Source organism: Diabrotica virgifera, chromosome 1, assembly GCF_917563875.1.
Source record: "Diabrotica virgifera virgifera chromosome 1, PGI_DIABVI_V3a".
Lineage (NCBI taxonomy): Eukaryota > Metazoa > Arthropoda > Insecta > Coleoptera > Chrysomelidae > Diabrotica > Diabrotica virgifera.
Genome location: NC_065443.1, coordinates 171,256,649 through 171,273,951, shown reverse-complemented (window position 1 = coordinate 171,273,951; position 17,303 = coordinate 171,256,649). Strand labels below are relative to the sequence as shown.

The 17,303-nt window shown below is 36.4% G+C and overlaps 1 protein-coding gene across 1 annotated transcript in view; it reads left to right on the top strand.

The window, feature by feature from the left end:
- Positions 1–1,155: 1,155 nt before the first annotated feature.
- LOC126892033 (uncharacterized) overlaps positions 1,156–17,303 on the top strand; it is a 30,409-nt gene continuing 14,261 nt past the window's right edge. The window contains exons 1-2 of the mRNA XM_050661454.1: positions 1,156–1,278; positions 12,665–12,824. Coding sequence (XP_050517411.1) covers positions 1,156–1,278; positions 12,665–12,824 — 283 coding nt within the window. The remainder of the gene's footprint in view (positions 1,279–12,664; positions 12,825–17,303) is intronic.

Genomic DNA, 17,303 nt, shown 5'->3' with positions numbered 1-17,303 from the left:
AATATGTATATTTATGTAGTTCATAATTCCAAACAACTTTTCATAATTGTTCTGTTAGTGTATCTTTGGTTGCCTATATAGATGGCATATAGGTGAACAAGGATTAGGATTAAGTTATGTTAGGTCTGATCCGGGGAACCGGTACAAGCTATGTAAGATCATCAAACTAAATAAAGATATCTTAATCAAGAGTACTTAATAGTCTTTATTAAAGAACCCAACTAAACATGGTGACAGCGGTGTTGAGTGCAGCACGTATATTTTAAGTACAAAACTATATTACCCAGTAACCACTAGCACATGCCAAGAGTAGCAAAGCAAAGTTAAGGGCAAAAAATCAAGAAAATATTACTGCATTGTGGTCAATTGTGGTTGAAATCATACCCGACGTAAAGTAAAAGTGAAAATGTCTACTAATACTACTCCTGGTACAAATACTCAAGTTATAGAAGGTCCAGCACCATTGAATGTTAACCCTCCTGATAAATTCAATTTTTTGGCCCCAGCAATTTGGCCTGCATGGAGGAAGAGGCTGGAACGCTACATGTCGGTATCAGGGCAGCTCCAAAAGACAGAAGAACAAAAAATAGATATCCTACTGTATCTTATGGGAGAAGAATCCGAAGATATTTTGATACAATTTCAAGAAATTCCAGATACTTACGAGGAAGTCCTAAATGCTTTTGACAAATATTTTATCCCTAGACGTAATATTATATATGAACGTTTCAAATTCAATTCTACAGTACAAAAACCAGGTGAAAGCATTGACTTATTTATTACTAGCCTACATACTTTAGCAGAACATTGTCATTATGGACAACTGAAGGAGGAATTGATCCGAGACCCTATCGTAGTAGGCATGCTGGACACAAAAACATCAGAAAGGTTACAGCTAAAAGAAACTCTAACTTTACAGCAATGTATACTGGAAGCAAGGCAAGCAGAGTTGCAGGCGGTGCAGAATAAAGATTTACTAGGTGTCCAGAGACATATTGGTAAAGTGCAACTAAATCAAAGTGGTGCGAGTCACGAACATATAAAGTGAGTGATGGTCAGGGATCCAGTGGTACTGTGAAAAAGTGCGGTTTTTGCGGGCTACAGTTCCATTCCCGAGAGCAGTGTCCTGCCAACAAATCGACATGTAAGAGATGCATGAAGAAAGGCCATTGGGCTTCCGTATGTAGGAAAAATAAGGTCAGATCTGTCAAAATTGATTTATTAGAATTAGAAAATAAGTATAATATAGTAGAATATGAGTCTGATGATGAATTAGAGGTAGAAACTAATAGCTTTCTTTGTTCAGTACTCAAAATTGATCACCAGATAAATCATATTGACTCTAAAGAGTGGATAGCATCCATATATATGTCAAAATTAAATAAAAATGTAAACTTTCTAGTAGATAGTGGTGCAGATATTAGTTGTCTTCCAAAAAGGTTATTGGACCCTAATTTATTAAAAGATGTTAAGCCAACAAAAATAATTGTAACTGGCTCATCTGGGGTTCGATTGTCTATCCTTGGCACTCTGGATTTTAACTTAAAATTAAATAACTTAAATTTTGACACTCAGGTGTATATAATTAAAAATCTGGCAAAACCTATTCTTGGAAGAACAGCTATTGTCAAACTAAATGTTCTTAAACTTTTTCATAATCAGATCGCACCGTTAACATCAGATAATGCATCAATAAAATCTCAAATTTTATCTCAGTTTCCTAAAATTTTTGATAGTGTTGGGAAATTTAAAACAGAATTAGAAATAAAATTAATTGAAAATGCCCATCTGTGCCCAGAACAATTCCTATACCTCTGTTAAAACCTTTAGAAGAAGAACTTTGGAGGAGATATATTAAAACTTATGGATATAATAGAGCAGGTATATTTTCCCACAGAATGGGTTAGCCCCATAGTAGTGGTGCAAAAAAATAATAAAAATCGACTTTGTGCCGATTATACCAAATTAAATCGATCAGTTTTTCGAGCACATTATCCTATTAATAAAGTTGAAACTATTTTGGCAAAAATGTCAGGTTCACATTTCTTTTCAAAACTGGATACTCATTATGGATTCCACCAAATAAAATTAACCAAAAATTCTCAACTTCTTACTACATTTATTACCCCGTTCGGTAGGTTCTATTTTAAGCGGCTACCCTTTGGAATCAACTGTGCCCCAGAATACTTTTCCTGTTTACTTAACAAAATATTGTCAGGTATAGACGGGGTTGTCAGTCACATAGACGACATATGCATACATGCTCCAACTTTGGAAAAACATAATAGTATTCTAAAAGAAGTATTAAGAGGAAACAGTAGCGATCAACAGGTAGCAAAAACGCGTTCCAAGATTGCGGCTATAATTTTGAATATTTTTTCGAGATATTTGGCACACGTATTCGTAATATAATAAAGAATGGCGGCACAGAGCCCAATTTGAAAAATATATTAATATGTGGAAATTACTCTGTAATTAAATACAATATTAAAAAAACGAGCCATTACCGCCATTAAGAAGAACAAAAAAATACTCTTTCTTCAAATAAACTTTTTTATCCGATGCCTAGATTTTGTGTCATTTTGGAACTACTAAAATTTTTTATTTCATTAGTAGTTCCAAAATGACACAAAATCTAGGCATCGGATTTTTTTTTTATTAAACACAAGCTGTGTTTAGACTTGTATCCCGAAATAACCAAAGTACGTGCCTCCTAGCGGCGGGATACGGGCAACAATACATTGGCTTATAGGGCAGTCCTTACAGTAGGGATCCTGGCCTATACAGAAAAATGCAGGCGGGTGTGGGGTAATACTGCACTTTGGTTGCATTGGTGGTGTATTGGCTAAACGTGCAGGGCAGGGTATGGTGCTGATAGAAAAGGCATTCAGGCATCAAATATCCAAAAATCTTTTCAGGCCATAATAATGAAAAGACCTTCTCCAAACGCAGTAAAAACTTATACTGAAATGATGGCATCTCCTGAGGTAAAATGTTCCGGAAGTAAAATGAGCCTCCGTTCGGATCTCCGGGTGAGGACTATCTCAGGGGGAACACCATTGCAGGTTAGAAAAATCAGGATAGGGTCTTGGAATCTTGGTAGTCTTACAGGTAAGAGTCTGGAGTTAGTGGATGCGCTCAAACGAAGAAGAGTTCAAATTGCTTGTATTCAAGAAACTAGGTGGAAAGGACAAAGGGCGAAAGAACTAGGTGAAGGATACAAATTGTGGTATGTAGGGAGTAGTAACACTAGAAATGGAGTTGGTATAATTGCTGATAGTGAAATGAAAGGTAACGTAGTAGAAGTTGTAAGAACGAGTGATAGAATGATGTCAGTGAAATTTGTAATTGATAAAGAGGTATTGAATGTTGTTTGTGTATATGCTCCCCAAACAGGTCTGGGTGAGAATGAAAGAAGAGCTTTCTATGATCAATTAGGAGACGTACTGAGTGATATTCCAGCAGAGGAGAAAGTTATAATAGGAGGTGATTTCAATGCACATGTGGGCCAAACCAAGACAGGATATGAAACAATACATGGGGGATTAGGCTTTGGAACTAGAAATGAAGCTGGAGATGACATGCTTGAATTAGCAACAGCATTGGATATGGCGATTGTTAACACATTCTTTAAAAAGAGAGAAACTCAACTTATTACCTACAAAAGTGGACAACATCAATCCCAAATAGACTACTTCATGATAAGGAAAGAAGACATACGTGAATGCAAGGACTGCAAGGTAATAGTGAGTGAGACAGTAAGCCAACAACATAAGCTGCTTGTTCTGGACATCGAAGTAAAAAGCGAAACTAAACAAAAATATCGGAGAGGACCACAAAAAATCAAATGGTGGCTGCTGAAAGATGAGAAAGAAGGTCTATTCAGGAGAAGAATAGTAGAAAAAATATGTTGGAACATGAAAGGAAGCCCTAATACAATTTGGAGAAAAATGGCCAGTAGTATTAGAGAGACTGCTATTGAAATACTTGGGAAAACGTCAGGAAAAAAGTTTGAGGATAAAGAGACTTGGTGGTGGTCAAACGAAGTACAAGGAAAAATAAAAGAGAAGAGAAAATTATATAAAAAGTGGCAAGAAACCAGATCCGACACAGATCTTCAAAACTATATGGTGGCGAAAAAGGAAGCGAAAGTAGCAGTAGCAAAAGCCAAAGCAGAAGCGTATTCAAACCTATATGATCAACTTGATACCAGGGAAGGCGAAACGAAGATATATAAAATAGCCAAACAGAGAGCAAGGAAAGCAAAAGATTTTAATCAGATTAGATGTATCCGAGATGAAAATAATAAAATACTAGTTCAAGAAAGGGAAGTCAAAAAGAGATGGAGAAAGTACTTTGACAGCTTATTAAATGAAGAATTTGACAGACAGCCTGTAGAGTCAACGGAGACAGTAGCAGCAATGGTCACCAAAATAACCAACGAGGAAGTGGCTCAAGCGCTTCAAAAAATAAAGAAAGGAAAAGCGGTAGGACCAGATGATATTCCTGGGGAAGTATGGAGAGCATTGGGAGAGACAGGAACAAGGTGGCTAGCAGGTCTATTTAATAGAATTATGGAAGTCGGACAAATGCCAGACGAATGGAGAAGCAGTATACTGGTACCTGTTTACAAAAACAAGGGAGATATACAACAATGTACAAACTACAGGGCTATAAAACTGCTTAGCCACGCCATGAAAATATGGGAAAGAGTAATTGACAGACGGATACGTGAAGAGACCGAAATATCCGAGAATCAATTTGGCTTTATGCAGGGTAGATCAACAACAGATGCAATTTTCATTATAAGGCAGTTGATGGAAAAATACAGGAGTAAAGAAACAAACGCTCATATGGTATTCATTGATCTTGAGAAAGCATATGATAGAGTTCCTCGAGAGATTCTGTGGTGGGCACTCAATAAGAAAGGAGTCCCTGGTGAATATGTAAAGATTGTGAGGGATATGTATGAGGGAGTAACGACTAGTGTTAGGACAGGTGTGGGAGAGACTGATAAATTTCATGTGAAAGTAGGATTGCACCAAGGCTCTGTGCTTAGTCCGTATTTATTCTCATTAGTTTTGGACCAGATAACAGCGAAACTACAGGGTAACATTCCATGGTGCTTAATGTATGCTGATGATGTCGTGTTAGTAGGAAATAGTGAAAGAGACTTAGAACAAAAACTGGAACAGTGGAGACAAGCTCTGGAGGAAAAAGGTTTAAAACTTAGTAGGACAAAAACAGAGTATTTGGAATGTTCATTTAAAGATGGAGCTACTACAAATAAAATGGTATCTTTGGATGGTGAAATGATTGTGAAAAGCAATAGTTTTAAGTACCTAGGATCGGTATTACAGAGTAATGGAGAAATAGATGGAGATGCATGCAGTAGAATTAGGGCTGGATGGATGAAGTGGAAAGAAGCGAGTGGTGTGTTGTGTGACAGAAAAATTCCAATGAAGCTGAAGGGAAAATTCTATAAAACAGCCATAAGACCGGCTATGATGTACGGAACTGAATGTTGGGCAGTGAAAAAGAAAGAGGAACAACGAATGCATGTGGCGGAAATGAGAATGCTTAGATGGATGAGTGGAGTGACAAAGAAGGATAAAATTAGAAATGAGTATATTAGGGGAAGTCTAGGTGTGGCACCAATTGATGCCAAAATGAGAGAGCATAGGTTAAGATGGTTCGGTCATGTTCAACGTCGAGACGTTAATCACCCAATACGAAGAATAGCTGAAGTGCAGATTCCTGGAAGGAGTAGGAGAGGAAGACCAAAGAAGACCTGGGGGGAGGCGATAAGGCAGGACATGTTGGTAAAGGGGATTAACATTGATATGACCCAAGACAGAATTGTGTGGAGAAATGCAATTAGGGAAGCCGACCCCGCATAGGGATAAGGCAAAGAGAATGATGATGACAAGCTGTGTTTAGACTACTGAAATCTGGTCATCAGTTGACCAATTATCAGTTCTTCTTTAACTTATATTACTAAATGATACATAATCTAAGATCTTAACCCTATGGTGTCCTCTTATTTTTTTTAACAAGTATGAAATTTTAAAACTAAAACTAACACACAAAACAACACTATGCTCTGCTTTTACACTAACACTTTACACTAACTCAAATGGTTTTCTTCGTTTGAGTCTTCTTTCTAGCCCAGTATTATCGAGGAGCTGGATGGCCTCGATGTTTACATGACTATGGAGCCGTTGTTCGTGACTACCTGCCATCTTCTTGATAACTTTGTCTACATCTTCCATCTCAAGATCCTTGTGGAGGTCGACATTTCGGATATACCAAGGAGCATCAACGATGCTCCGTAATACTTTATTCTGGAATCTCTGGATAATCTGAATATTACTTGAATTGGCACAGCCCCAGAGTTGGCAACCATACATCCATACTGGTCTAAGTATTTGTTTGTATAAAAGTATTTTGTTATATGTGGACAATGCAGAGTTTCTTCCCATCAGCCAATACATTTTTTTGTAACGGATACCTAATTCTTCCCTTTTCTTTTTAATGTGGACTTTCCAGCGAAGCCTTGCATCAAGTGTGATACCTAAATATTTTGCAGAAGATGCATATGGTATTTGGGCATCATTTATTCTAATTGGAATGTTTTCGATTTTTTTATTTGTAAAATTGACATGAATAGATTTAGATTCATTTAATTTGATTTTCCATTTTTTAGTCCAGTTGTGTATTTTATTGATTGCCAACTGTAATTTTTCTGCTGCTTCTTCGCTGGTATCACCTACTGCTAAGATAGCGGTGTCATCTGCAAATGTGGCTATAGTATCATTTTCCATTTCAGGTATATCGTATGTGTATAACAGGTAGAGAACAGGACCTAATACGCTTCCTTGAGGGACTCCTGCTCTGATTTCTTTTAGATCAGTGTACACGTCTTCTTGCTTAATTCTGAAATATCTGTCAGATATATATGATTGTAAAATTTCTGAATATTGCTTAGGCATAAGAATTTTGAGTTTGTAAACTAAACCTTCATGCCATACTTTGTCGAAGGCCTTAGCTACGTCTAAAAAGATTGTAGAACAGACTTTCTTTTCTTCTAATGATTTCTCAATTATGTTAGTCATTCTGTGTACCTGATCAATCGTAGAATGTTTATTTCTGAAGCCAAATTGGTGGTTTGGAATCATTTTTTTCTCTTCTATTATTGGTTTTATTCTTTTTAGCAGAAGTTTCTCAAAAAGCTTCGACATCACTGGTAAAAGTGATAATGGTCTATATGAAGACACTTCATTTGGTGATTTTCCTGGTTTTGGTATCATTATAACCTCAGCTATTTTCCATAAATTTGGAACATATCTCAATCTAAATGCAGCATTGATTATGTTGGTCAATTTGACTATGGCTTTACGAGGCAGGTTTTTTAGTAATTCTCCAGTAATTAGATCATATCCTGGTGCCTTCTTAGGATTTATATTGTCTTTTATTTCATCAGCTACTTCCTTCGGGGATGTTGGTCTGATTCTCTCCTCTGTCTGATTAGGCTCTATCGATATTTGATTATTATTTTGGTCATCATGCGGTTTAAATGTATTTTCTAAATATGTGGCAAATCTCTCTGCCTTTTGCTCATTACTTCTAGCCCAGCTACCATCTTCTAGTTTAATGGGTGGAGAATGGGTTACTGGTCTTTTTAGCCTTTTTGTAGCTTTCCATAGAGAGTACTCTGTGCTACTATTATCCGTCAACTCTCTCAGGTAATAACTGATTGACTCATTTTTTATATTTTGAATCTCTCTTTTAAGTTTTTGACTAGCATTGTTTAAATTTGTTTTATCTTGGGGTGCTCTGGTTTGTTGCCACTTCCTTTTAAGTTTTATTTTCTCTTTAATTAACTTTTTAATTTCTTTCGGAGAGTTGTTTCCTTTGACGTTTGATCTTATAGTAGGAGTACTTTCCCATGCTGATTTTTGTATATTTTGTACAAGCAACTCAACTTCCTCATCTAGTTGTTCAGGTTTTTTTAATGGTACTGCTAGTTCAATTCTATCTTCAAGGATTGATCTAAAACTTTCCCAGTCTGTTAGTTTATTTGTTAGTATTGGGTTACAATCCTTTCTGATAATCGTGTCACTCACAGTGATTATTATGGGTGAATGATCTGAATTCATATCCCAACCTTCATTAATATCTACATAGTTGGATGAAATATTTTTAATAACAAAGAAATCAATTAAGTCCGGTATTTTGTTTGTATCTGTTGGCCAATAAGTCGGTCTACCTGTTGATATTACTTCACATTTCTGTTCTTTTATGGCTGCCAGTAACTCTTTTCCTTTAGTGGTTGTTAATCTTGATCCCCATTGGGTGTGCTTTGCATTAAAGTCACCTCCAATGATATATCTTTTTCGCAAACTTTTCAAGTATTCTACATACTGTTCTTTTTTAATGGAATGCCTAGGAGGGCTATAAATTGAGCTTACATTAACTTCGCAATTAGTTTTGAGTTTGACACATACCATAGTTGCTTGTATGTGTTCTGTTTCATATTTTAGCTCCTCATAATGTTCAATGTTATCTTTTATTATTAGTGCGCTGCCTCCTTTGGCTGCATTGTCAGGATGTATAGTGTGGTTTACCCTGTATCCTCTAAGCTTTATAAAAGATTGTTTCGTGAAATGTGTTTCAGCTATGAGACATAAATCAACTTCTTCTGTATCTAGGATAGTTTAAAGTTCATTTTTATGTTGTAGAAGCCCATTGGCATTCCATTCCATGATTCGTAGTTGCTTAGCCATTTCGAATTTTCGGTATAGCTCCTTTAGCGCTATGTTCCAATCTAGTAACGCGTATATCTATTTGTGTTATTTTGTCATCTATCTTGATGAGTTTTTCTAATATTATTTTCAATGTATTCTCGGTTTCCAATTCTTGGTCCGTTTGTTTTACATTATTAACTACATCACTGTATTTTCTATTTGCAGTGACGTTTTGTGCTTTTGGCTTTTCCTTCTCATTGACCCTTTGTGGTGGTTTGGGTAGAATGGCCTTATTTGTTCTCTGATTTCTCAGCTTTTGTATTTTTTGGCTACATAACATCCTCGGTAGCTTGCAGGATGATTTTCACCACAATGGATACACTTTGGTTCCTCTTTTAGTGGTTTCTGACAATCTTTGGTAAGGTGCTTACCGATGCATTTAACACATCTTGGTTCCTTATTACAATATTTCCAGGTATGACCATAGGCCTGGCATCTTTTGCACTGTGGTACCAGCTTCAAGCTCCTTAGTGGTTCAATTTCTACTCTCATGCTCAAAATGTCAGTTATTCCAAAGATTTTGTTTATATCTTCATCTTGTCTGAACGTCAGGATGAACATATCAAGAGGTTTTTTAGTTCTCCACTTCAATTTCTTATCAGCTTGTATAGCTTTATATCCTCTTCTTTGTAGCTCCTTTACTATGTCATTAGGCTGATAGGAATGATGTAGTTTCTTAACCATTACTCTGATTGGTCTTTCTTGTTTATTTTCATATGTGTGATAGGAAAGTTTACTCGTGTTTAAACTGTTTATTAGTTTTCTATACTCATTACTGTCGGGTGTATTGATTTTTATGACTTCACTGTTTATTATTTTCATGGTGAATTTAATACTAGCATCGACTAGAGCCTTACTTAAGTTGGCAGCATCTTCGAAACCTTCTACTACCACCGGAGGTGGCAGTTTTAGCTTTTGAATTTGCTTTACAGCTGTTGCTTTCTCTGGAGAGGGAGGAGATAGTGAAGTATCCATTTTGCGTTTTTTGGTCCTCCTGTTCTCTTGTCTTATCCACTCCGTTTCGTTGGCTAAATCTTCTTCATCGGTAAAATATTCAGATTTGTTTGTTTTGGTTTTTGTTTTATCGGCGCTTGCTGTTGACCCTATATCTTGTTGGGTATTCTCAAGCTTTGCTAATCTTTGCTCCATTGTGATAATTATTTGATTTAGGCGCTGATTATCTATATTAAGTTTTTGAACATTATTTTCTGATTGAACCCATGCATTATATAATGCTTGTTCATTTTGCGAATGTTGTGCATTTTCTGAAAATAAAACGTTCTTTTCCTAAACTAATATTGCCTCAGTTGGCGTCTGATTAGGAAACATTTTAAAATAAAAATTGTTCCTTTATTTTTAATAAAAATAAAAGTAAAAACTTACTTATTAATCGACTTTTGGTTTCTGGTTTCGTGATAACATAACGACCATTTAATTGGATCGTCGGACATCACTCACGATAAATAATATCCTTAATAATATACTAATTTAACTACTCGTTGATAAGAACGTCTCGGATACAACCTTACCGTTCGGAAGTCTATTTGTTAGGCATCGGATAAAAAAGTTTATTTGAAGAAAGTGTATTTTTTTTGTTCTTCTTAATGGCGGTACAGGCTCGTTTTTTTTAATATTGTATTTAATCACAGAGTAATTTCCACATATTAATATATTTTTCAAATTGGGCTCTGTGCCGCCATTCTTTATTATATTACGAATACGTGTGCCAAATATCTCGAAAAATAATCAAAATTACAGCCGCAATCTTGGAACGCGTTTTCGCTACCTGTTGATCGCTACTGTTTCCTCTTAAGGAGGATAGAACAAGAGGGGATCACTTTAAATAGAAATAAATGTGTTTTCGGTGTTCAATCACTTACTTTTTTGGGACATATAATTTCTAGTACAGGCATATCAATTGACCCAGAAAGAATAAAAGCTGTTTGTGATTTTCCAGAGCCCAAGAATAAGAAAGAAATTTTACAGTATTTGGGAATGATAAATTTTTCTTCTAGGTTCATCCGCAATCGTTCTGATTTATTAGAACCACTAACAGCTTTACTAAAGAAAAATGTTAACTTTAATTGGGGCATATTACAAACGGATGCATTCCAAAAATCAAAACTGCTTCTATCTAAGTGTCCTACTTTGGCCTATTTTGACCCCACCAAACAAATTTTGGTTCAAGCTGATGCATCTTCTTATGGCTTAGGAGCATGTTTAATTCAAATTTCTGATGGAAAATCTGAGATTGTAGCATATTCATCAAGGTTATTAACAAATACTGAGAAAATGTATGCTCAGATTGAGAGGGAAGCACTAGCTTTGCCATGGGCTATGGATAAGTTTTCAGAATATGTTATCGGTTTACCATCAGTTACATTGCAAATAGACCATCGTCCTTTATTGCAAATTTTACAGACAAAACCAATCGATGAACTGACACCTAGACTACAACGTTTCAGGTTACGTTTAATGCGTTTTAATTACATTGTTCATTATTCGCCAGGCAAAGATTTAGTTATCGCTGATGCTTTGTCACGGAATTTTTCTGATAGTGCTGTACAACCAGAAACAGAGGAATTAGAGGCTGAAACAGAGGTACATGTCAAACTTTTACTGCAATCTCTACCAGCTACCTCTACTTTTCTGGAACAAATAAAAGAGGAACAAAAGCTAGATAATATTTTATCTCAAATAATACAGTACACTGCAGAAGGATGGCCAAATAAAAACAAATTAAATCCTGAATTAATCCCTTTTTACCAATATCGGTTTGAGTTTTCATTGTCAGAGGATATTTTGCTTAGAGGTTCTCGCATTGTGATACCTTATGCACAACAACTACGAGTTTTTGAAGGTCATTTTGGTATCGTTAAATGTATAAACCGTGCTAAAACTTCAGTATGGTGGCTAGGTTTGTCTACACAGATAGAAAACCTGGTTAGAAATTGTCCTCAGTGTATTGAAAATAGAACTAATCCTAAACACCCAATGATTGCTGATAAGTTTCCTGATAGGCCATGGCAGAAAGCAGCTCTTGACCTATATAAATGTCATGATACATGGTACTTAATAATTACAGACTATTATTCAAGGTTTTTTGAATTCTTTAAATTTACTTTGAATTCTTTAAACTTATAGTTGAGAGGGTGAAATAAATTTTTTCTAGATGTTTCATATGTGAAATAGTGCGATCTGATAATGGCCCACAATTTCGAAATGAATTTCTAAAATTTTCACAAGAGTATGATTTTAAATTGATAACCAGCAGTCCTATTTTTCCACAGTCCAATGGATTTGTTGAGGCTGCCGTAAAGGTTGCAAAAAATTTAATAAAGAAAAATGATGACATCCATAAAGCTCTTTTAGCTTATAGAACTACTCCCTTTTCACCTGCTGAATTATTATATGGAAGAAAGATAAGGTCATTTCTTCCTTTGTTACCAAGTGACTTAAATAATCCTGTCGATTTGAGTCTCCTAAGGGAAAGGGAGAGTAGAGCTAAGGATAGCAGTGCAAAACAGTTTAACAAAAGACATCGGACAAGAACATTGCCAAATCTAACAATTGGGGAATATGTCTGGGTAACTGATCTGAGGATTTCTGCTAAAGTTGTAGATCTTTTAGATCAACCTAGATCATATTTAATAGAATCAAATTCTGGTCAGGTTTACCGCCGTAATAGGTGGCATTTAATACCAGCACCTTATTACATAAAACCTAGTCGGTTTTCTCCAACGTTAGTATCAACAGAGTCTGTAGGCACCCATAATAATTATAATAATTTTGAGAACAAGCAGGAAAGTAGTATATAAAGATCTAAGCAAGATACAAAATGTAATTTGTCGAACCAGACCTTAACAGAGCAAGATAGAGAAAGTGAACTCAAATTGAATGATTCTCCAAAGACTGTGTCTGAAACTATTGGTGCTAAGTCACTACCAGTATCATATGAATCCCAATTTGTGTCTACTCCTAAATTGCCAAGAAATATTGCTGAAATTCCTATTTCAGGTAGACCCAAACGAGAAAAAAAAACCTTCTCACTTGAAGGATTATGTACAATAATTGTAATCTTTAGTGTAGGATAGTAGGTATAGTGTTTTGTATTAATATTTTGTTTAATTTATATAAACGGCTTAAAGGGGGAGATGTTCTGTTAGTGTATCTTTGGTTGCCTATATAGATGGCATATAGGTGAACAAGGATTAGGATTAAGTTAGGTTAGGTCTGATCCGGGGAACCGGTACCAGCCACGGTTCTTAGACATGACTACGGTTGCCTAGATTGACTAACCAATGAACATTAAGGGTGCGATTACGTCACGAGAGTGTACTGTCATTTGAATCGTAATATGATTTTTTTCGAATCCTGAGAAAACTAATTATTTTAGAAAAATTTAAATGCAGGATGAAAGATTACATTATTACCGAGGGCGGAAAGCCCCTTAGAATAAACAAGCAGTTTCTATTGAATGAAATATTTTAAATAAAATATCACACTTCTCTTTTATTTTCAGCCCTATAACTTATTAAAATGAACATTATAAAAGTTTTCAGGGACTTTCAGCCCTCGGTAATAATGTAGTCTTTCATTCTGAGTTTAAATTTTTCAAAAATATTTATTAGTTTTCTCAGGATTCGAAAAAAATGAATACAATTAAAACACATTGAGAATTTTGACATGCGTCAAAATTTTGCATTAACTCAATGTAAAATTCTAAACTGTTGAATTCCAGCTTCCCTAATAATTATTTTACATCAAAAGACATTAGAAACTATTTGTAGAGGATTGAAATCTGTATTGAAAACAACTGTTAAAGTTGGTCTACGAATTAAACATACCTATTCCAAAATTTTGTAAAAATGTAATACATTTCAGTTTTTCAGCCCAAAATTAGGCCGCACAAAAACAATACAGATGATAAGATACCCTCAGTTGCGGAGAAAGTATTAATAATAAAGATTTTTTATTCAGTCAATGGTGTGAGCACTGTCAGTTAAATAGTAACGTGTGGCCTAACTTTTACACGCATACCTATTGTGGCAGATGTATCATATTTTTCAAAATTTTGGAATGCATTTAAATCGTAGAACAATTTTAACTTTTGATTTTAATACAGATTTTAATTCTCTACAAGTATTCTCTCATGACTTTTGATGTAAAATAATTAGGGAAGAAGGATTTCAACAATTTAGAATTTTACATTGAGTCTCCTATGGCCCGTTTTACGATTCACCACCCGGTAAAAAATAAAATGTGTATTATTTGTCTTATTATTTAATAATAACACAAATAATACACATATATACACAATAATACACATGCAATGATCGAAAATCATTTAAAAATATGAGATTGTGTACTCTTGTGACGTAAAGTCAAAAATATAAGTCTCCCCACCACCGTCGGTCAAGGCAACCGTAATAAAGTCTAATAACCGTGGGTACAAGCTATGTAAGATCATCAAACTAAATAAAGATGTCTTAATCAAGAGTACTTAATAGTCTTTATTAAAGAACCCAACTAAACAATAATAATGTTCAATATTGTGAAAAATAAAGCTACTTTACTCTCGAGCAATCTGATGGTTGAGTTTTAAGTTTTAGACCATGTAGAACTTTTTATGAAGAATAACTTTTTTTCGTAAAATTAATAATAAAAAAGTTTTCCATATGGTTAAAACTTACAGGGACATAAAGTATACGCTAACTTAGATAGCGTGCCACAATAAAACAGTTTCATAACCTTTTTATTTATTATTTACTACTAATATTATGAAAAGAAAAAAGGAAATGGCAATTTTCTGTAAATATGTACAATTATTTGTTATTGCAATAATTAAATTTAAAAGACTAAGTTTTCACTCTAATGGCATACAGCATATCCCACCAGAATGAAAACAATGGGAACCTTCTCTGGTTACACCTCCGAGGCTTCTACAATTTGCAAGCCATACGGATGCTGAGACTAAGGAAGATGAGGGAATTCTACAATTTACAATTCACGTCCCATCTGCTCAGCGCGGTAAAGTTCCAACGAGACTGCTTCCCTTCATACTCCACACAGAGTAAATGTAAATAAAAAATGAATAACCATTTTCAATTCCGTTGCAAAACGAAAATACAGCCGAACCATATTCCAGTCCAATCAGAGAGTGCTGCAAGCACCTCTACCGGTTTCGAAACTTATTAGTCTCTCATCAGGAGGCACATATGCTGCTCTCCCTGATCCAACCAAAACAAACCCCAGCGTGCAGTCCCGAATTGCAACGAACGAAATGGCATAGATGCCCTAGCGGCAACTGCTAGCAAAAGACTAAGTTTTCACTCTAATGGCATACAGCATATCCCACCAGAATGAAAACAATGGAAACCTTCTCTGGTTACACCTCCGAGGCTTCTACAATTTGCAAGCCATACGGATGCTGAGACTAAGGAAGATGAGGGAATTCTACAATTTACAATTCACGTCCCATCTGCTCAGCGCGGTAAAGTTCCAACGAGACTGCTTCCCTTCATACTCCACACAGAGTAAATGTAAATAAAAAATGAATAACCATTTTCAATTCCGTTGCAAAACGAAAATACAGCCGAACCATATTCCAGTCCAATCAGAGAGTGCTGCAAGCACCTCTACCGGTTTCGAAACTTATTAGTCTCTCATCAGGAGGCACATATGCTGCTCTCCCTGATCCAACCAAAACAAACCTCAGCGTGCAGTCCCGAATTGCAACGAACGAAATGGCATAGATGCCCTAGCGGCAACTGCTAGCAAAAGACTAAGTTTTCACTCTAATGGCATACAGCATATCCCACCAGAATGAAAACAATGGGAACCTTCTCTGGTTACACCTCCGAGGCTTCTACAATTTGCAAGCGATACGGATGCTGAGACTAAGGAAGATGAGGGAATTCTACAATTTACAATTCACGTCCCATCTGCTCAGCGCGGTAAAGTTCCAACGAGACTGGTTCCCTTCATACTCCACACAGAGTAAATGTAAATAAAAAATGAATAACCATTTTCAATTCCGTTGCAAAACGAAAATACAGCCGAACCATATTACAGTCCAATCAGAGAGTGCTGCAAGCACCTCTACCGGTTTCGAAACTTATTAGTCTCTCATCAGGAGGCACATATGCTGCTCTCCCTGATCCAACCAAAACAAACCCCAGCGTGCAGTCCCGAATTGCAACGAACGAAATGGCATAGATGCCCTAGCGGCAACTGCTAGCAAAAGACTAAGTTTTCACTCTAATGGCATACAGCATATCCCACCAGAATGAAAACAATGGGAACCTTCTCTGGTTACACCTCCGAGGCTTCTACAATTTGCAAGCCATACGGATGCTGAGACTAAGGAAGATGAGGGAATTCTACAATTTACAATTCACGTCCCATCTGCTCAGCGCGGTAAAGTTCCAACGAGACTGCTTCCCTTCATACTCCACACAGAGTAAATGTAAATAAAAAATGAATAACCATTTTCAATTCCGTTGCAAAACGAAAATACAGCCGAACCATATTCCAGTCCAATCAGAGAGTGCTGCAAGCACCTCTACCGGTTTCGAAACTTATTAGTCTCTCATCAGGAGGCACATATGCTGCTCTCCCTGATCCAACCAAAACAAACCCCAGCGTGCAGTCCCGAATTGCAACGAACGAAATGGCATAGATGCCCTAGCGGCAACTGCTAGCAAAATACTAAGTTTTCACTCTAATAGCATACAGCATATCCCACCAGAATGAAAACAATGGGAACTTTCTCTGGTTACACCTCCGAGGCTTCTACAATTTGCAAGCCATACGGATGCTGAGACTAAGGAAGATGAGGGAATTCTACAATTTACAATTCACGTCCCATCTGCTCAGCGCGGTAAAGTTCCAACGAGACTGGTTCCCTTCATACTCCACACAGAGTAAATGTAAATAAAAAATGAATAACCATTTTCAATTCCGTTGCAAAACGAAAATACAGCCGAACCATATTCCAGTCCAATCAGAGAGTGCTGCAAGCACCTCTACCGGTTTCGAAACTTATTAGTCTCTCATCAGGAGGCACATATGCTGCTCTCCCTGATCCAACCAAAACAAACCCCAGCGTGCAGTCCCGAATTGCAACGAACGAAATGGCATAGATGCCCTAGCGGCAACTGCTAGCAAAAGACTAAGTTTTCACTCTAATGGCATACAGCATATCCCACCAGAATGAAAACAATGGGAACCTTCTCTGGTTACACCTCCGAGGCTTCTACAATTTGCAAGCCATACGGATGCTGAGACTAAGGAAGATGAGGGAATTCTACAATTTACAATTCACGTCCCATCTGCTCAGCGCGGTAAAGTTCCAACGAGACTGGTTCCCTTCATACTCCACACAGAGTAAATGTAAATAAAAAATGAATAACCATTTTCAATTCCGTTGCAAAACGAAAATACAGCCGAACCATATTCCAGTCCAATCAGAGAGTGCTGCAAGCACCTCTACCG